Below are 21,827 nucleotides of genomic sequence, written 5' to 3'. Positions count from 1 at the left end.
ATACGTGTAGGAAGAGGGTAAAATACTGTGGGGATGGGAAGGGGTGACGTAAAAATTATTAAAAATGACAGATATTGATGTCTAACTCATAGTTTTAGGGCTCACTGAGATGAATACTGACACTCCTGATGCTGTTTAAGTCCAAGTTCAGCCCCATAGAGAGAGAGAGATTCCTGTGGGACATGTGGGGGTGACATGTGGGACATGGGAGGGTGGGACATCTGGGGGGTAGGACATTTTGGGATAAATAAATATCCTGGCAACACCGGGTAATCAGCTAGTATATATACAGTATATAGATAAATGTATGGTGGTTTGCCTTTTGAAAATAGGTATTTTCTCACTGCCAACATCAGACATTTTGGCCCGGATTCTCAAGTTTCTCAAATTTATTAAAAATTTGATATACTACCTTAATATTGTCAAAGTGGGTGTCCTATACAGAATTGCACCTATGTCCGCCTAAAAAGAACCCAATTTTTTAATTGGCGTCCATGTTACAGATGCTGGTTAGAGAATCCGGTTGCTACTGAGCTTATCATGCTAGTGTAATTGCTGTAACTTCTTAAATGTCCTCTTGGAACTTCATATTCCTTATACTTTAATCAGTGGATAGATTGTGCTCAGAGACATGGAGGAAAAAGAACTATACACAAAAGATAAGTGCTTTTTCAATAATACAATCTTTCAAGTCATACACATATAAAAGTGTGTTAAGGTGGAAGTTATGCTATGATTGGGTGGTGACGTTTTTTGGGGACTTTCTGTCCCCTTTTTCCTCCATGTCTCTGAGTACAATCTATCCACTGATTAAAGTATAAGGAATATGGAGTTCCAAGAGGACTTTTAAGAAGTTACAGTAATTACACTAGAATGTTTTTTGTTTATTTTCATGAATTTTTTCACGCTTTTTGATTTTTTAAATTATTTTCCTCCTGTATAGTTTTGACTGAGCTTATCATGGCAAGGGATCTCCCTGCAGTGATAATTTTAGTAGCAACCTGTCCACACCCCCAGCAAAGATACCGGCAGGAGGGATGACCAATCCCTCATGCCTAAGCCCCCCATACACTGTAGATCGCATGGCAAGAGGGATGCCCAATCCCTCCTGCTTGTCACCCCCATAGATCGCCGACAGGAGAGATTCTCAATCCCTGCTGCTGAACCCCTCCACCCCCCTGTAGATTGTCTACCCCACCCCTGGATACCAGCTCCACCCACACCCAGACCCTACACCCCCACTAGAACCTCTCTTAACCTCACCTGAAACCCCCCAGTCCCTGCTCTGATACCCCTCTAACCTTTTTTGATGGACAGCCTGACAGGTCCTCCTTCCATCCGGTTGGCAGGCCCAGCTCCATCTTAATGGCGGGCCTGCCCCTTCCTGGTGCATTGTTGGTTGCACCAGGGAGGGGCCTAAGGCCAGAATGGCTCAGGTACCTACCATAGGAGGGTCCTTAGGCACTGGGCCAGCCAGAATCTTATGTTGGCGCAAGTGTCTAAGGCCCCTCCTATGGAAAGGGCCTTAGGCACCAGGGCCAATCAGGCCTTAGGCCCCTCCCCAGTACATCCCACAATGCACTGGAACGAGGCAGGCCCACCATTCAGATGGAGGTGGGCCTGCTGGCCAGACAGAGGGAGGACCTGGCTAGCCATCAAAAAAGGTTAGAGGGGGGGTCCTGGAGAGGGGTCCATGGGGGTTCAGGTAGGGTTAGGAGGAGTCTAGTTGGGGGTAGAGGGGGTCTGGGGAGTGGGCTGGGCAATCTATAGGGGAGTTTACAGCAGGATGGATTGGGCATCCCTCCTACTGACGATCTATGGAGGGGTGGGGGTTCCAGCAGGAAGAATTGGGCATTCCTCCTGCTGGCAGTCTATGGAGGGTTGCCAGACAGGAGGGACTGGGCATCCCTCTTGCCTTGATCATTGAGCGGGTGGGCGTCTGCAGTCCATGTCGCTAAATTTATCGTGGCAGGGAGATCCTTTGCCTTAATAAGCTCAGCAGCCATATCTATTTACAATGTAGGCCAGGTTTGTCCCCTTCTTTCCATATAGTTTATGAGAATCTTCCCTCTGTTGCTGTTCTTCCCTTTACTCTGTTGTTCTGTACATCTTATATGTGAACTTGCATCGTTTGCCATGCTACCGTGCTCAGTACCCAAAACATATATATAGGAAATTCTACTATTGCTCATCTTCCTTAAACCTGTTGTTCTGTATATCTGCTGTATATGAAATTGTAACCTTGTTGCTAAACCTCTATTGTATATGTAAACTTGTAAACCATTCTGGGCTCTTCCGGGAGGACGGGCTAAAAATTTGATTAAATAAATAAATATATTGTTGGTTATGGGGCTGCAATTGAAGCATTTTTCTTTTCTTAGAAATATCTTTTTTTGTGATATTTTATAATACAATACAATATTTATTTATATACCACTAATACCTCAACAAAGTTCAATGTGGTTAACATAATAAGAAATGGAAATATCCAGAATTACAATCTTAAAATCAATATTAACTGCACCTTTTACAAAACCGTGCTAGGCTTTTTCATCGCCGGCTGTGGCAGTAGCAGATCCAATGCTCATAGAATTCCTGTGACCACCACAGCCGGTGATAAAAAGGCCTAGCATGGTTTTATATAAAGGGGGGAGGGGGTAATAATTTTATTGTGGTTTCATTAAGTTTTACATATTTCCCCAAATATTCTATTTCTAAATTGTAGCATAATAGGTGCTTTTTAAATCTTGTTATGTTTGTTCGCCAAATAAATGAAATGTTTGTATTAAAATGGTGTTTATGAGGGGTACAGGCAATTTCTCAGCCCATCAACAAACTTCATTAATTCTGAGAGGGGCATAATCAAAAGAAACACTTAATTCCATTTTTTATGCCTAAGTCGCTAGTCGCCCAAAGTTGGCTAAGTAAAATGTCCATTCCCAAAAATAATTCCCAAATTTTTTTTTTTAGAATCGTCTAACTGTATATCCAGCCGTTTGATCAGCCAGACCACTAAATCGTTTATCTTTATACCCCATTCTCATCCAAAAATTTGTCCAAGTCAAAAACACCCAGAATAAGACCTTTTGGATGTGGGTGGGGTCAGCAAAGTGATTGACTGGACACCCAAACATTGCACCAGAGTACAGGAGTACCTTACAGGGTACTGCTGTGAACTTCACATAAAGGGTGCCACATACACCTCTCACCACAACTGACACTCTGGAGTTGGAGGGCATGACCAGGAGGTATTTGGAGACATGTTTCCTCCTAGGAGTAGAGTTGTCTTTTTGGAACATATGCACTCAGTAGTAAATAAAGTTGTGCACAAACTGACCCTATTTTCTAACTGTGCATATAATTGTGTAACTGACTTTTGGCATGCACCACTTATAGAATTTAGAGAATTTAGGGACAGCAGTACAGAAGAAATCATCCCAAACATAAAGGTTACATATCTGGGTGCAATAACTACCTGGTTTGTTAAAGAGTTAAAATTTTTCTAAAGCCCTACGATGTCCATCTTCTTTCAAAACCACGTGCTTTGCTGATTGCTTTTTTCAATGCCACTTTTACTTCTTTGTTGCGAAAGCTGTAGATGAGAGGATTGAGCACGGGAGTTACAAATGTGTAGAATACAGCCACAGCTTTATTCAATTCTAAGGCATTCATGGCTTTTGGACGTACATACATGAATATCAGAGTGCCGTAAAATATAAGAACAACAGTCAAGTGAGAAGAACAGGTGGAGAAGGCCTTGTGTCGTCCAGTAGTCGATGGAATTCTCAGGATGGTTGAGACAATGAAAATATATGATATCAATGTTAGGACAAAAGAGATCATAATAGTACTTAGGGCCAATATAAAATTGATTAATTCAATCAAGTATGTGTCTATGCAGGAAAGTTTTAGCAGTGGTGGTCCATCACAAAAGAAATGGTTGATTATATAGGGGCCACAAAACTGTAAGAGGGCAATAGGAATAACAGATGGCAGGATGCATAGGAAGCCTCCTAACCAACAGCTCAAAGACAACTGGACACAAATGCTATTGGACATGATGGTTGAGTACCTTAGCGGGTTGCAGATGGCAAGATAGCGATCAAAGGCCATGACTGCAAGCAAAAGAAGCTCAGTGGCAGCCAAAGAAAAGAAGAAATAGTACTGAGTAATACAAGCTGCAAACTGAATTGTCTTCATATCCATTGCAATGTTTGCCATCGTCTTGGGAATGGTAACGGTTATGTACCAGATCTCCATGAAAGAAAAGTTTCCAAGGAAGAAATACATGGGGGTGTGCAAATGTATGTCAGTCCATACAAGCATAATTATAACAAGATTCCCCATGATTGTCAAGAGGTATATACATAGTATTAAGCAAAAGAATACCATCCACCATTCTTGAATGCTGGGAAAACCCAGTAGAATAAATTCTACTGATGCACTTTGATTTATCATATGGGTCTGCTTCTGAAAAACATGGACAGAAGAAAGCAACTGCTCTGAATAACACATTTTTCATTTCCCGTTGTAATATCTACACCTATACCTGAAAATTTAAGATATGCATATCAATACATACTTCCAGTTTTCATACTTTACTGATTTCAAGCTCCATATTGCCTTAGTCATCCAGATGATAATTAGGCATGGGTTATCATTTGGATTAATTCCAACACTCAGGACTACTGAATCATCTCAAATTATTATATGATAAAAGGTATTTATAAATACTATCAAATATAATAAAAAGGGACACACAGTTTTATACTGGGTGACCAATAACACTGGGTGAGATGAAACCCAAGGGAAAAAAGAATGGAGAGGTGAGGGGGATAGGAAGGGAGTGAAGAGTTAGGATAGTGAAGGAGAGCATTGGTGACTTAGGGAAAATCAGGGATTGGTGGAATGTGAAGGGGAGGAGGGTTAGAGGCAGAGCGGAGCTGAGCTGAAAAGAATTGGTGGGAGAAGAATTATTAGGCTGAAGTAGAAGGGGAGAAAAAGTCAGGAAGGATTGTCATTCCCTTTCCTCTTATCCCATTTGGGTTGAGGTAGGGTAGTGGTCGCAGCTCGGTATGGACATGCCTAGAGGAGACATATCAGAGGAAAAATTGAAATTTAAGACACATGATATATGAGTTTGAAATATGTGCTCATGGGCAGCACTGTCATGAGTTTAGGTGTCTTGATGACACCGTAAGTCACTGGAGGTCATAACAGAAAGTTTTGTGGGGTAATGGAGCTAGTTTCAACACTGAATGGCTCCCAGAGGTAGATGCACCAAAAGATTTAAAATTTTTGGAATTTGTGGTATTTATAAGATTGTTATGAAAGTAATATTAAGACAATGTTAAATAAAGCTGCTGCCAGTGTTTTACCCAATTGGAAATTGCAATGTTATTATTTGAAATGGATAAGAAAGGCATGTAAGAGAATGGCTGAAGTATGAGTTCCGATGTTATATATATAGTGAAAGAAGTGCTCCATAACACTCTGGAAGCAAGAGAAATAAGGAACCATCACCACACAGTTTTGGAACAAGAAAGTAGAAGGAAGAGGATCTGGTGAAATAGTAGTAAACCTGTCATGAATTTGGGAGGACTAAGTGGTTGGTGTCAAGAGAGTGCAGATTCTGAGTGGAATTATCATAGAAGGTAAATATGGAGGATGACCCAAATGGAGAGTCTTTTGTGCAAGGCAGAGAATTTCAAAGGGGATATGATAGTGAACCAGCAACCAGTACAATCAAAGAAGAGAGGGGTCATATGGTCAAAATGGCAGGCATGGCAAAACAGGTGAATAGCAGTGTTCTGAAGAGTTTGAAGATTTTTTAGTTGATTAGTGAAAATCCCTGTATAAATTACAGTAATCATGTTTTAAAATGACCAGGAAATGATGTATGAAAAAAAACTCAAAGTCTAATCTAATCTAATCAGGATTTCTGAATTACACTTATCCAGTACAGGTTCAAGGCAATTTACAAGAAAAGAGGCCCATTCAGCATCATAGGGAAATAGTTACATCACTAGTTGAGAAAAGAACACAAATAACAAATTTGACAGAGGGTATAGACACTGGATTGTATAATATGGGAAATATGATTTTGGAAAGATAAGCTGGAGTCCAGTACAACTGCTAGATACCTAAAACTGGTAACTGTTGAAATGGTGAAGTCAAATGACACAGGAATCTGTGTGGGCTGGGAAAGGGGACTGGTGATCCATCAAGTGACAGTTTTGTCTGGATTTAGTACAAGGTGGTGATCATGTAGCCAATTTCCCAGGGTGGACAAACAAGATTGGAGAGAATGAAGCTTGGGGTTGAATGGAGAACACAGAATGTCCAAGAGGATATTGTCTACATAGATGAAAGATTTGATATTGAAGGATTGTGTGAGGATAAGCAATGGGCTGAGATAAATGTCAATCAGAATTGGGGAGAGCAGCAAACCTTGGGGGATGCTGCAAGTGATGTCTCATTCAGTAGATACAGATGTGAGATGAGAAACAGTAAAAGTTCTACCAATGGGGAATGAGGACAACTAGGACCATACTGACCCTGAGATACCAATATCAGCTGAATGAGAAAGAAGGAAATTATGGCCTACTAAATCAAAAGCTGCAGATATATCTAATAATTCTAAAAGGGCAATTTAAGGTTATAGGTCACATTTAAAGAGACTAGAATGCACAGTATTGATCTGGACTATCCCCAGTCTGTGTAAATACTTAATATCTGTGCTTCCAAGTTTGTATGTAGTTCTCTAGATGAGCTCTCATTAGTAATCAGTTCAACATCATTATTGTATCCTACATATTTTAACTCAAACATTGTTCCAATTTTCTCCATCTTGTTTTCCTGTTTTAATACCCTGGGGCCATCAGATACAATTCTCTCATTCACAGGGAAAATTATGTAAGGTAGGGGCTGACAATTTATACATTAATTATGCACCTCACCTGATCCATATTCGAGTTCTAGGCTAGTTCCAACCAGGACAAGTCATTTCCCTGCCCAAACTGTATTAATGATGCACAGCAAACTTCACTGCATTCCAGAAAGCTTACATCAGAAGAAATACAGTGTGCAGAGAAATTAACGCAGAGGCAATGAACTCATTGCTGAACATTTCAATGATTTCAGTTTTTGATGCAGCTAGAAAATAATTGACTGATTTATAAAGCTAAGCACTGAGCGCACTATTAAAAGCTTTTTCTTTGTTCATGAATACTTTTGAGTCTATATCATCAAAGGATTTACAGAGCTCACCAGGGTATTACAGATTGAAAACATATTAATGACTTGCAATTTCAAAACAATATATGATCCAGGGAGGGTATCTATAGAAGTGTCAAATTGTCTAGTTCCAGAAGGGAGATGTTTTGGTTGTTCCTGTTTTTGAAGCTATATCCTGAAGCACTATGGTATTTATAAACCCTGATTCTAGACTACTGTAATTTAACACTAGTTATTTGCTCTAAAACATTGTTACCATGCTCAAAATTCAGCAGTAAAATTCATATATGGAAATCGGAACACATACAATTCTACTATATGAAATTACATTGGCTGCCCATAACCACAAGGATCAAGTTGAAATTAGGCATCATTGCCTTTAAGATCCTGAGGGAATGCCCACAACAACTTACAGAGTTGGCTGTCCTACTCCAGGGTGCCTCCAACAGAAATATTTTCCACTTAAAATTCCCAGCATGCAACAATATAAAATTCCCAGCATGCAACAATATAAACAATATAAAGTCTACCAGTCAAATCACCTTATCCATCCAATATCAATTAGCAAATGTTTCATGTCAAACTGTTCATTGTAACTTCCTGGGTAACTGACCCAACCCCTTGTAATATAATCTGGCATTGAGCTGAATAGATAAATGCAGAATAGAAAACCTGATTAACATAACATAACATAATGTATCTGAAAGGAGTAGTTAGAAAACCTGGACTGACTTTCTCTTGTCTTCTTGGAATTAAATCACTTGTCAGTTCTGTATCTTTGATCCTCAGTGCCATTACTAACAAATATCTTCAGCAAGTCAAAAGTCTTCTGCACGTCAAAAGTCTTTTTAGCTGAATCTTCAGAAGTGCTTTTGTTATGGGTGCAGTGTCATTAATCTCATAGAGAAAAGAAGCACACACATCGTCATCAGATCCGCCTAAATTTTTGTTAATTCTAAAAGTGCTCCATGTTTCGTGACCTTATTCAAAGTGCTTTCTTGTAACAAGTTCATCTCAATTGTAATTCTAAAATTTAAATTTTCAAAAATAACTTAGCTGTAAGCAGTAGATTGTACTAGTATTCCATCAATGTTAGAAAGGGACCAGTCGTTCCAACATGTTTCACCTTATGACTTCTTCAAGGAAGTCCCCTATATGAAAGACAGATCATTAATGTCCACATTAAAACTAATCTGTTCTCAATATTTAACATTCTGAACTATATGTCATTTGTTAACACATACCCCTTCAGTTATACTCTACACCATCCCGACTGAGTTATTTTCTACATCAACAAGATGGCCGCAACATTCTTGCTTCCTGCAAAAATCTCCTGCAAATTAGACAAGTTCCTGCTAAATAAGGGTATACGCTGGTAGGGCTAGTCTCAGTAGGATGCTGGTCTTTGACCAGAGGGCTGCTGTGTGAGCGGACTGCTGGGCATGATGTACTCTTATGTGCTTATGTTCTTATAGCAACTTTTTTTCAACAACCAATCAGGAATCACAATTATGACATCCATTTAATTTCCTGATTTAGCCCAAATGGTGTTACCCTATTTAATGAAAAAAATCCTCCTTTTCTCCATATAATTTAACTTCTATTCATAATGACCACCCTCCCACCCTTCAATAACCTGGTCAATGACTCTCCACCGGATCTCATCTACTGAGAGAGAACAAGTCAATGTTGAACCAATGGAGCTTGTGTGTCTTGGTTAAATATCTTCAATTTATGTTAATTAAGTCAAACATGTATTGGTCTACTACTTCTGCCACTATAAATCAACTGACAGAGACAAACAATGGCATATACTACTTTACGTGTCTTACAGTTCGTGTGGGCTTTTGATTTTATTACAGAGTTTCTTTTCAGTAGTTCCCATTCATTTCCCTCCATGGTTTTCATACACCATTGACAATGTTTTTTCTCATGTCCTTTCCGAGTGTCATCAAATTCATATTTATCATCTAGCCAGATGTTCTATATTTCTTCCTCTATTATATGCTATAGTTGGAAACTCTTCAAAAAGTGGTAACATCATCTGCAGAATATACCAATGTTTTTTTCATACTTTCAGCTAATTTTTAAGAATGATCAAAAAAAAGTATAACACGTACCATCTTTTCCTCCATATTTTGCTGTTGTTCTTCAATAATAAATCATGATTAGCATATTTGGCCCGGAGGTAGGCCCATCGGATAGACTTCCTGGGGTATACTCAGCTTTCACACAATTTCTGCTTTTTCATATACCCTCATCCTAGCCCTGACTCTGCCTCTCTTTGTCACTTGCTTCCTCATCCCAGGCTTCATTCATCTCTGTCACTCTCTCAAGCACACATCACTACCTCAAGCTTTATCCAATCTCTTTCTTTCTCCTGCATCTTTCAACCCAAGTCCCCACTCTCTTAGTCCCTCTTACATGTTATACCACTATCCTGTACATTCTGTACTTAGACTCCACCATGGTATATTCCTATCTGTATAAATAAATGTCATGTAAGAAACATGTGGAGGGGCATAATAAAAAAAAAATGTCTAAGTCCCCTTTTGGCCTAAGGCCCTAAACGTTGAAAGTAGAAGCAGGGAAAATGTCCATTCTCAAAAAAAACATCCAAAAGGAGGTTTTTTTTTTATAATGGCCTGCCTCTACGTTCAGCTGTTTAAACGCCCAGACCACAACTACATCTACACTAACAACATATAATCAACCAAATAAAATCCTAAGTCCCAAACGCCCAACACAAGAGCTTTTAGGCGAAGGAGGGGCCAGTTCTTCACCTAAAAGCTGGATTCTGTAACCGGTGTCTGCCAAAAAGAACACCGGTTATAGAATCCACCCCACTCCACACCCAGCAACGATCGTGGCAGGAGAGATAGCCAATCTCTTCTGCCGCGATCCACCCCTCCCCCGATTGGATCGAACAGGAAAGAGCCCAGGCCCTCCTGCCTCGATGAAACCCCCTATACCCCACCCTCTCTAAGATATGGGTAGGAGGGATCCCAGGCCCTCCTGCCTTCATTGCACCCCCACCCCCATGATTTCTCTCCCTGAATCCACTCTCGTCCCCCCCCCCGAACCCTGCACACCCCACCACCCGGTGACCCCCACCCCTGACACCCCTCCAGTACCTTAAGAAAGTTGGACGGATGGATGAGTCCCAAGCCTGTCCATCTGGCAGGCCCACCTCAAGCCCTAAAGCCCACCATTCTAAGGATGGCAGGCCTGCCAGATGGACAGGCTTTGGACCTATCCGTCCGGCAAACTTTCTTATGGTATCAGGAGGGTGTCGGGGTCGCAGGGTGGGGGGTCCATGGGGTTAGGAGGGGCTGAGCGGGGGTTCAGGGGGGCGATTGTGGTTATACCCGCTGTACGCCTATGTCTAGATCAGCCCACCTCTTGCCCACCTCCCGCCCTTTCCCCTCCTCTAAAAATGCCTCTTTTTACTCTATGCGTTTAGAGGCAGGGGAAAGGCCTAAGCTGGTTTTAGATACGTTTAAAACCAGCTTTAGTTATGGGTAATTGGATGGTCAGGCTTTTTATTTGTCCAAGTACCCATTTAGTCCACTTTTTAGATTTTTTTTTTTTTTAATTATGAGACCCATAGTGCTGAGATTAAATTTTGGCTCATATGTACATAAATTTACCCAAACATGCTTATACATATATAAATGCAATTGAGGCCAGATTCTATAAACAATGACTAACATTTAGGTACCCTTCAGCGCAGTTGTCAATCAACAGATAGGTGCTGTTTATAGAATCACACCTAGTGGTACCTAAATGGACTTAGCCAAAATTTTGTTCTAAATTTAGATGCTGCTCCATTAGGCCATCTTTTCACTCACCTAATTTACAGGCACCTATCTCAGACGCCTAACAATGCCTAAGTCAACCATGCCAATTCAGTGACTGTAACCATGCCTACTATTTAACATAGCCATTGTTAGTTGTCCTTAGGTGTGGGAGCTATACTTTGGTACCAAACTCTAATTAATTTTGTTTTTGATAGACTGAAAACCAACACAGTCAATTACCATGCCAACTAAGACAATTAAAAAATAAAATAGGCGATGATCCCAAATGTAGGCATTGATAATTAGCTGCAAAAAAGGCTGCCTAGCAGTGCCTAATGTAGATGCCATTTATAGAATTTGGTCTTGAGCCTATATTCTATAAATGGCACCTTAACTTGGGTGCAGGTAAGTGTCCTACTGGTGCCTAAGTTAAAATCAAAACCACATGTAAAATCACTTTTTTTTTTTTTTTTTAACAAATTTCAAAATGCCTACTGGGCACCTGAAAAAATAGTCCTAGAATTGCAACTACGGAGGTGCTTTTAGGATGCCTAATGCCACTGTGGGTGTGGCTAATGCTGGGAGTGGCATTAGACATCATAAATTGTCTATGCAGGTATGACTCATGAAAAAGGTCAGCACCGGAAAAGTAGGCCTTGAAAACCCTTGTCTAGATTTCTGGCGCCATCCATTCCCAAATGTGAGATTCTATAAATGACGCCATCACATGACTGACATACGATCAGTGGCCACTTTTAAGGTGATTTCCGACAAAGTCACTGTTTATAGAATTCAGGCCTTGGTGTGTAACTGTGAGCACATACTTTATCAAAAATGCTCTGATGCTGCTAGGGGACGTAGGAAGAGCCATTTTGAAATTAATCTCCAATCATTTACAATATTAGTAAGTTACAAAGCCCACAGAGAATACTGTTTTTCTTGTCTTCCTCTTTGCTTTTTTCATTTCACATTTTCAGCCTATGGGATCAATTCCCAAATGAACCGACAGAGTGTATAAATATTCAGCTTATGCTGAGAACAATCAATTCAGAGATAAATAACCATTTGTTATTTGAAAGGTAAGAAAATATGCACATCTTTAATTTTAGTAGTAACATTAGATTAAAACAAATTCAGGGTTACATGCAAATTTTAAATAGGACATAGAAAATGAAAACTAAAATGATATATATAATTGAATTTCTGCAGTGACTTACTGAGCTCCATGCAGTGAATCCAAAGTGGGAAATTAAAAAACCATTAAAACTCAATAAAGATGGGTGTCTTTCAATCAAATTTCCTTGCTCATGGCACTAGATGAATGTTGAATACTTATTTCTGTTTCTATCTTAGAATTCAATGGAAAAGGCAAATTTTACAAGAGTCTCAGAATTCATCATTTTGGGGTTTCCTGAATTTCCAGAGCTGCAGTTACCTCTCTTCATTCTGTTTTTATTGATTTATTTAATTATCTTGATGGGGAACCTCACTATTATCATTGTTACATGTCTGGACTCTCAGCTGCACACCCCCATGTACTTTTTCCTCAGTAACTTATCTTTTTTTGATATTACTTATTCCTCAATCACGCTCCCCAAGCTCCTAGAAATTTTTCTAAGAAAGAATCATCACATTTCTGTGAATTTGTGTTTTGCACAAATGTATTTCTTTCTGTCACTGGTTGCTATGGAATTCGTAATACTTTCAGTCATGGCTTATGACCGCTTTGTTGCAATATGTCAACCCTTGTCTTACCATCTGATTATGAATCAGAAAGTCTGTATCCTGATGATCACAGGGACCTGGGTCTTAGGGTTTCTGATGCCTGCATCTCATGTTATTCTTGTCTCTCGGTTTTCTTTTTGTGGCTCCAATAAGATCAATCATTTTTTATGTGAATTCTCAGCATTGCTTAAGCTTTCTTGCACCAGCACCTCAATTGTTCAATGTGTAGTTTATATTTTGAGTGTGCTTATAGGGTTCCCCTGCTTCATCTCAACTGTCACATCTTATGTTTACATCATCGCCAACATCCTGAGGATCCGTTCCACAGAGGGGAGACGTAAAGCCTTCTCCACTTGCTCCTCCCACCTCATAGTTGTATGCATGTTCTATTTACTTGTGTTGTGTTTGTATATGAGACCATCGTCCATCCAATCAATGGATCAAAACAAAGTTATTACTATGCTACATAATATATTAATTCCCATATTTAATCCTGTAATTTACAGCTTGAAAAATAAAGATGTGAAAACCTCCATTAGAAAAGCTTTTTTCTGGAAGATATGTAGGTAAAGAACAAAGAATTGCCTTTGAAATATATAAGCCTGATATTTAAAAGATCTAAGGGCCAGATTCAATAAATGGCACCTACATTGTAGGTGCCTCTTGGTGCAATTGTCAATCAACCACTAGACACCATTGATAGAATCACACCTAACAGTGCTTAAGTGGAATTAGATATTGCTAGGCATTTTAAAGGTAGGGGCTGCTCCAATTGGCCAGCTTTTCACTCACCTAATTTAGAGGCACATCCACATGTATTCTCTGCTAATAACCATGGCTACTGTTTAATGTAGGCACCATTAATCATCCTTAAGCATGGGAGATCACCTCCACTTAGGTGTCACTAGACGTCCCAAGAGTTTGGTGCCAAGTTCTTAAATTGTATTTAATTTTTGTTTGGCTAAAGGCTATCATGGTCAATTACTATGTCAATTAAGACAATTTTTTAAAAAAAGTTAGGCGCTGATCCCAAATGTAGACGTCGCAAAGCAGCTACAATTAGGCTGCCTAGTGGTACCTAATATAGATGTCATTTATAGAATCTGACCCTTGACCCTACATTGTATATATGGTCCCTTAACTTAGGCACACGTAGGTACCCTGCTGGTACCTATGTTAAATGTAAAACATCATTTAAATGTACTTTTTAAACAAATTTCAAGGTGCTTACTAGCGTCTAAAAAAACAGAATCAGAATCACACCTACGGAGACGCTTTATAATGCATGATGCCACTGTAAGTGTGGCTAATACTGGAAGTAGTACTAGACGTCATAAAGTGCCTCTGCAACCTTGAAAACCCTGTCCTACGTTTTTGGTTGCCTACCTTTCCTGAAAGCATGATTCTATAAATGCCGCCATCACCTGATTGACACGCAATAATCAGCTGCTGATAACAGCACCGTTTATAGAATCTAGGCCTTGGTGTATAACTGTGAACACATGGTTTATAAAATTGCTCTGATGCTGCCAGTGTACTCGGATGCAAAGGCAGACCTATGTCTGAGCAAGTCTACAAAAATTATATTAACCTCAACTGGAGAGATTTTGGAATTTATATAGAAATTATGTACAATATTACTAGTCTTGTCTTGCTCTTTGCACTTTCATTTCACATTTTCAGCCTCTGAGATCAATTCCCAACTTTTCACTTCAAATATCTCACGGGCTGTATTGAGATAGAAGAAGATATATTCCTTCTCAAAAGTCCAACGACAACAAGAGGACATCCATGGAAAATCAGGGGCGGGAAATTGCACGGTGACACAAGGAAATACTTTTTTACCGAAAGAGTGGTTGATCGCTGGAATAATCTTCCACTTCAGGTGATCGAGGCAAGCAATGTGCCTGATTTTAAGAAGAAATGGGATCGTCATGTGGGATCTCTTCACAGAGTTAAGTAGGGGAGGGTCATTAGGGTGGGCAGACTAGATGGACCGTGGCCTTATCTGCCATCTATTTCTATGTTTCTATGTTTCTAATAATATGAAATGAAAACTGTGTAACAACTTTAAAGTTTCTTGACTCCACATCATACTCTTCATGGCCCCTTGTAATTCCTTTCAATGACTATTTCAGGTCTACTTTTTTATTTTGAAACTTTAATATCTAAGGAACACTGGGTTCTGTTAATTATAATTTATCTTTTCCGAAAGTTCTCATCTAGGATTACAGTACATTTTATTTTTTATGTGGAACATTACCACCAACTTAAATTCAGCGGTTTGCCCTTACATGTCCTGGGATTGAATATCCAGGAAAACAGCTAATGGCTTACATAAAAACACGGACTGCCATCATATTCCTTGCACTATATTCATCTGCAAGCTGGTTTCCTAGCATGGGACCATTGTGTTGGCAGCTGTTACCAATGATACTTTTATCTTTAAAGTATTGATTCATTTCATTTGGAAACCAATTAATTATAGGTTACTTTTATCAAACCAAGGCAAAGCTTTTTAACACAGGCTCTGATGCTAATTCAAGTCCTATGAGTGTTTGAGCATTTACCATGCTGGCCCATTACCGCATTTTGATAAAAGCCAGTGTATCTTATTTGTTATTCAATTTTGATCATTGCTGTCTTTGGATATGTTATATACATATATGTACTGTAAAAGAAAAACCTAAACTGTGTGTGGGGAAGGGATTTGGAATAGCCTTTGTACACTTTTATCCTCTGTTCCTTCTAGTAGATGATTATCAGCTTCAAAGAACAAGGGCTTGAATAATTTTTTTTCTTATCTGTACAATTGGCAGAGATGAGGTTGGACATAACACATGAACTTTTGCAAACATCTAGTCCAAATGCTATTTTACTCCTTCAATTTGAACACTTCTTTGAGAATTCCTTTTTGGTATGAAAGTTGTGGAAATTTTTTAGCCAGGCACGTAAGAATAATCTCAGATAAAAATTACTTTTTACCCACGTAAATAGCTTTGAAAATTGATTTCAAAATGGACAAGATATCTGGTGTCTCCTCTACTTAGCTATATGCAAAGGTATATCTACTCCTTTCATCAATATTTGCAAATGGAACATGTTAAAAAACATATAACATACCAAAAATTTGAGAAAGAGATTATGGGCAAGAACTTGATGAGCATCACTGAACTCTTTACTGGACTAAATCCATGAGACCTCTTTCATCAGCAAATACTCTACAATCTATGTGTTTTCCTTTACCATAAAATGTTATGGACTCCACATAAAATCTCACTCACAGGTTTATTTCAATCAAACTTATGTTGGAATTGTAATCAATATACAACCACAAAAAACAGGGAGGAATGGAGGGCAGTATAGTACAAAAATATCACTCCAAAACAAAAGCACCACACAAGCCAAGAAAGCTAGCTTATTGCATAAGCGAAAGAAAAGCCTCAGAGAAACGGAGAGGTGTACCTATACTCTTCCACCCAAGCATCACAGGCAAAAAAACTTTCACACAAGTTTAAAGTTAGCAGGTGGGAGCAAAAAAATAGCCGAGAATGATTAATGGTAAAAAACAGTGAACACAAACAGGCTAGCCGACGATCGTTTCATGGCCGGTAACCACTGCTTCAGAGAGAATGAGAGCCAGAAGGCCTTGAGCATTCCTAGATTCTCAAGGCCCAGTCCAGCAAGCAGCACGATCTTCGGGCACTGGCACCTCCTGTGGGTTGGTGCTGCGTGCCGGTGCCACATTAGGGATAAGCCTTCAGTTTGGGCGGGCAGGGGATGCAGGTTCACGAGGGGGGGGGGGGGGGTGAGCATTTGCGATGGGGGCAATGCCGGTTTGCAGGGGGGGCGGCGTTTGCAGGCGGGGGGGGGGGGCACTAGTGCACCGGTGGCTTTGGGGTTGGGGGGTATTTGGGGGATGTGGTGGGGTGGAGCAGTGCCGGTGGCCAGGGGGGGTAGAGGGGAGGTGGAACCAATCAAGTGAGTTTCCCATACTTCCTATGGGGAAATTCGCTTTGATATATGAGTAATTTGGTTTACGAGCATGCTTCTGGAACGAATTATGCTCGTACACCAAGGTTCCACTGTATTATAAGAATTTTTTAAATCTTTTTTCCTTCTTGAATTATTTTTCCTTCTCTTTGTTTCATGCAGCAAGATGTATTCTTATTAATTTTATTTGAAAATAAAATAAATATTGACACTTTCCTGCTAACCACTGACCAAGACAACTTGAGGATATCAAAGTTATGTATTGCTAAAGAAAGGAAGGTGTATTTGAGAACAAGGCATCATGAATACATGAGAAATTATAGCAATATATTTCATCTTGTTTCATGTTGTCATCAAACAAAAATGAACAGAAAAACACACTTCAACTGTTTCTTATTGTTTGACAATAATAGTGTAGTTTGCCTTCACTTTTTGATTTAATCTTGAAAAAATATACAAATCTGAGAAAACACACACTTAAATAATAATAATAATAACAGTTTATATACCGCAATACCGTTAAGTTCTATGCGGTTTACAAAAGATTAGTGGAGTACAAGTTGAGTTGACGTACAAGTTGAATTAACTTAAGGGATGTCGGGAACAATGGGGAGAAAGAGCAAGGGAGGGGAAAGAGGGAAGTGGGTCAACTGTCTAGGTATTTCAGGAATAGGTGGGTTTTGAGGTGTTTCCTGAATACCTCATAAGTGGTGGGCAATAGGAGTTGTTCTAGGTCTTTACCCCATAGAGCAGCCTGATGTGAGAGAAGATGCTCATGGTGTTTTTTTTAGTTTGCATCCTCTAACCGGGGGGAGAAACGAAGTGCGAGTGGGAACTTCTCTTGTGTTTGTTGGCTGAGAAGGAGAATAGGTCAGTGATATATTTAAGGGTTAGACATGCATACATTATACATTTTCTAGAAAGGTAATTTAATTATGCAAAATAAAATGAAGAGTGTAATATATGTATGATTATTATAAAAACAATCTTATCCCTCACTGATCATCACTGAAAGAAGCCAACAGTCTTCCTTCAAGAAGTATGATGTCAGTTGTGTGACATCAACATGGCCCAACTTAATCTTCACTCAAAAATATCTTGTGCATATACCACTTAAAGTGCACTAAACACTATTCTGAAAAGTAGTATATAAGTTCATAGTGAGTAATTGCAAGGAGCATATATGTGGGAAAGAATGGGTGAAGTGTGAGTGTGTCCCCCACTTATTATACTATTTTTTTAATGCATGCTCTCCTACTTATGTCTGCCATTAAGCAGGTATAATTGGTTGCCCCTAAAATTTGACCTAAATGTAGGTACCATGTTATAGAATTCCCTCCTCAGTCTATATGAACCATTCCATTTTACCCCAATATTTAGGCAGTTTTTCTCATATAGCTCCTCAGTTTTCACACAGTTTCTCTATATACCTTGATCCTAGCCCTCCCTCTGCTTCTTTTACTAATTTGCTTCCCCACCCCAGGCTTCACTCATGTTTTCTCAGTCTTTCTTTCTCTCTCTACCTCTTTGTCACTCACACATGCACACATCATATACCCCAAGCTTTACTAAATCTCTTATTCTATCCTGCATCTTTCAACCCATCCCCACTCTCTTATTCCCTCGTATGTGCCTCACCACTATCCTCACCTAACCTTCACACCTATTAGGGTCTTCTGGTGAGAGTCTATTCTATGAAAGAATATAAGTACCTTCTTTCATTATACTTCAACCATTAATATATAAACCTATGTGTTAGTGCATGCACTTAGGCCAGCCCTAGGGCAGACATCGGTGTGTGCACCTAAGATACAGAGATATGAGTGCAATTTATGGTATTCTATAAGTTGCACATGTGAGTCCTGTCCATGCCTCACCAAGGCTCCACCATGGTGTATTCATATGTGTATAAATGCATGTTATGTAAAAAACATATATATTGAATAGTGCTTAGGTTGAATTTTGGCTCACACAGTTGTCAGAGCTACAGTCTCAGCACCCTGAGGTTGTGGGTTTAAATCCCATGCTGCTCCTTGTAACCCTGGGCAAATCACTTAATCCACCATTGCATAAGAGTGTGGGCCCACCAGGACATATAAAGAAAATATCTGAGTTTCTGAATGTAAGCCACTTAGGCTATAAGTGGTATATAATATGAACGTAACTGTGAACACATGCTTTAAGGAATCACTCTGATGTTGCCAGTGTACTCAGATGCAAAGGCAGAGCTGCAGCTAAGCAAGACTACAGAAATCATAATAATCTCAACTGGAGAAATAGGAAAAAAATATTCTGGAATTTATCTCCACTCGTGTACAATATTACTAGGTTACAAAGCCCACAGAGAATACTTTTTTTTCATGTCTTCTTCTTTGCTCTTTCATTTCACATTTTCAACCTCTGGGATCAATTCCCAAATGAACCCCCGGAGCGAATAAATGCTCAAGTTCTGCTCAGAATGTTCAGATGAGAGATAATTGATAGCCATTTGTTATTTGGAAAGGTAAGAAAATAAGCACACCTTTATATTTATATTAATTAAAATAAATTCAAAGTCTACAGGGCTTCATACAAAATTAACCCCCCGTTTTATCAAACTTTTACCACAGCGGTCTGTAATTTTAAACAAACCCTTACACAGTCGAATTTTGAAGTGATAGAATTTCTATAGTGATTTACTGAGTTTCATGCACTTCACCCAGAGTGGGAAATTCAAAACCCATTAAGCTTCCATAAAATTGGGTGTCTTTCAATCAAATGCCCTCGCTTGTGGAACTAGATGAATATTGAATCATTATTTGTATTTCTATCTTAGGAATGCAATGGAAAAGGCAAATTTTACAAGAGTATCAGAATTCATCATTTTGGGGTTTCCTGAATTTCCAGAGCTGCAGTTACCTCTCTTCATTCTGTTTTTATTGATTTATTTAATTATCCTGATGGGGAACCTCACTATTATCATTGTAACATGTCTGGACTCTCGCCTGCACATACCTATGTACTTTTTCCTCTGTATCTTGTCTTTCTTTGATATTTCTTATTCCTCAGTCACTCTCCCCAAACTCCTGGATATTCTTCTACAAAAGCGTCATCATATTTCTGTGAACTGGTGTTTTGCGCAAATGTATATCTTTCTGTCACTGGTTGCCATGGAATTCGTAATACTTTCAGTCATGGCTTATGATCGCTATGTTGCAATATGTCAACCCCTGTCTTACCATCTGATTATGAATCAGAAAGTCTGTATCCTGATGATCACAGGGACCTGGGTCTTGGGGTGTCTGGTGCCTGCAGCTCATATTATTCTTGTCTCTCAGTTTTCTTTTTGTGGCTCCAATAAGATTAATCATTTTTTATGTGAATTCTTTGCATTGCTCAAGCTTTCATGCACCAGCACCTCAGTTATTCAATGCATAGTTTATATTGTAAGTGTGATTATAGGGATCCCTAGCTTCATCTTAACTGTTACATCTTATGTCTACATCATCTCCAGCATCCTGAGGATCCGTTCCACAGAAGGGAGACGTAAAGCCTTCTCCACTTGCTCCTCCCACCTCATAGTCGTATGCATGTTCTATTTACTTGTGTTGGGCTTGTATATGAGACCATCGTCCATCCAATCAATGGATCAAAACAAAGTTATTACTATGTTACATAACACGTTAATTCCCATATTTAATCCAGTAATTTACAGCCTGAAAAATAAAGATGTAAAAGCCTCCATCAGAAAAGCTTTTTGCTGGAAGATATATAAGTAAAGATTTTCCATTGAAATATGTGAGCCAGATATTCAAAAGATATAAGGCTTGGATTCTGTAAACAGTGCCTAAATCAGCCGGTGCCTAGAAGATATGGTGCCAGCTACATGTCAATCATGCTTAGGTACCATTTATAGAATCATACCTAGTGGTGCTTATGTAAAACCTTAGCTCCTGGAAATGTAGGCCAGAGTTTTAAAGGCTTACATTTCAGGCACCTAAGTTTTTGGAGAATCACGCTTAGCGGTGCCTAAATCATGCTCTGCCCATAAAAACGCCCATTTATACATTAGGCACTGCTAAGTGCTATGTGATAGACACCTACCTTTATAGAATTAGGTAGGTACCTATTATCAATTTTTTATTTTTCAAGTATTGAAATTGTTAAGGGGATTTTGCCAATTAAGGGTCCTTTTACTAAACCGAGGAAGAACTTATTACTGGTTGACTGATGCACATTCAATTCCTATGAGTGTCAGAGCATTTACCTCGCTGGCCGTGATAAGAAACTCTTTTGCAGTTTAGGAAAACCCAGTGTAAGTTAAGCATATAAAAGGCATCTAACTTTAGGTGCTCTTTAGAAAATCTTGGCCTAAATGTCTAAAAGTAAGAGTTATAGGGTGTGTCTTCCTCTTCCTATTAAAACTTCTCTACTGATTTCATAAATTTTGGTGTTTAATTTTAGAAAGTCTCTAAATTTTGGAGCTTGAATCATGAGTAGAACCAATGACAGTGGATAATTAAGAAATTTAAATTATGGACTCAGTAAACCTAACTTTTTTTTTTTTTTTTAGTATTTATATATGTTTATGTTTATTTAAGATTTGATTTACCACTCCTGCATTTTACTGACCTAATCGGTTTACAATGTATCGCACTAAAAGGAAATTAGGGACTTGAGAAAATCGACCCTATCTGTCCCAAAGACTCACAATCTAGCTAAGGTACCTGATAAACTAAAAATATGTAATAACAACATACAATACATTTCCAAGATCAAAAATCAAAGAAACAGAAATAATGAAAGAAGATAAAAAAATTAAAAATAAAATAAAACAAATTTAAGAGATAGAAAAGTCTCTGAAGCGGCCTGATAGCAAATGGTCATATTTTAGTACGGGTCTTAATACAACCCCCGGCACAGCCCACTTCACAGATCCGTCACTGGCAGAGCTTAAGAGCTTTAAAGAAATTAATATTTCTAAAACATATTCACTGAAACTGTTTTATGAAATAAATAAATCTAAATCAACACGAATCAGTACAAATGGTAGTTTACATTCAGATACTTAAAGCATTTTCCCCTTATCTGTCC

The 21,827-nt window shown here is 39.0% G+C and overlaps 1 protein-coding gene across 1 annotated transcript; it reads right to left on the bottom strand.

Annotated features, from left to right (window-relative positions):
- Positions 1-3,510: 3,510 nt before the first annotated feature.
- Positions 3,511-4,458, bottom strand: LOC117349667 (olfactory receptor 6F1-like). The gene has a single exon (XM_033923260.1). It carries the CDS (start codon positions 4,456-4,458, stop codon positions 3,511-3,513), a length of 948 nt encoding a protein of 315 aa, XP_033779151.1.
- Between the last annotated feature and the right edge of the window lie 17,369 nt (positions 4,459-21,827).

This window comes from Geotrypetes seraphini, chromosome 16 (assembly GCF_902459505.1).
Source record: "Geotrypetes seraphini chromosome 16, aGeoSer1.1, whole genome shotgun sequence".
In the NCBI taxonomy this organism is placed as follows: domain Eukaryota; kingdom Metazoa; phylum Chordata; class Amphibia; order Gymnophiona; family Dermophiidae; genus Geotrypetes; species Geotrypetes seraphini.
Note: the sequence above shows the minus strand (reverse complement) of the source record. Positions and strands in the feature narration are given on the sequence as shown.

Coding starts and splice junctions, on each gene's coding strand:
- LOC117349667 (XM_033923260.1), bottom strand. CDS start 4,458: ATGATAAATCAAAGTGCATCAGTAGAATTTATTCTACTGGGTTTTCCC.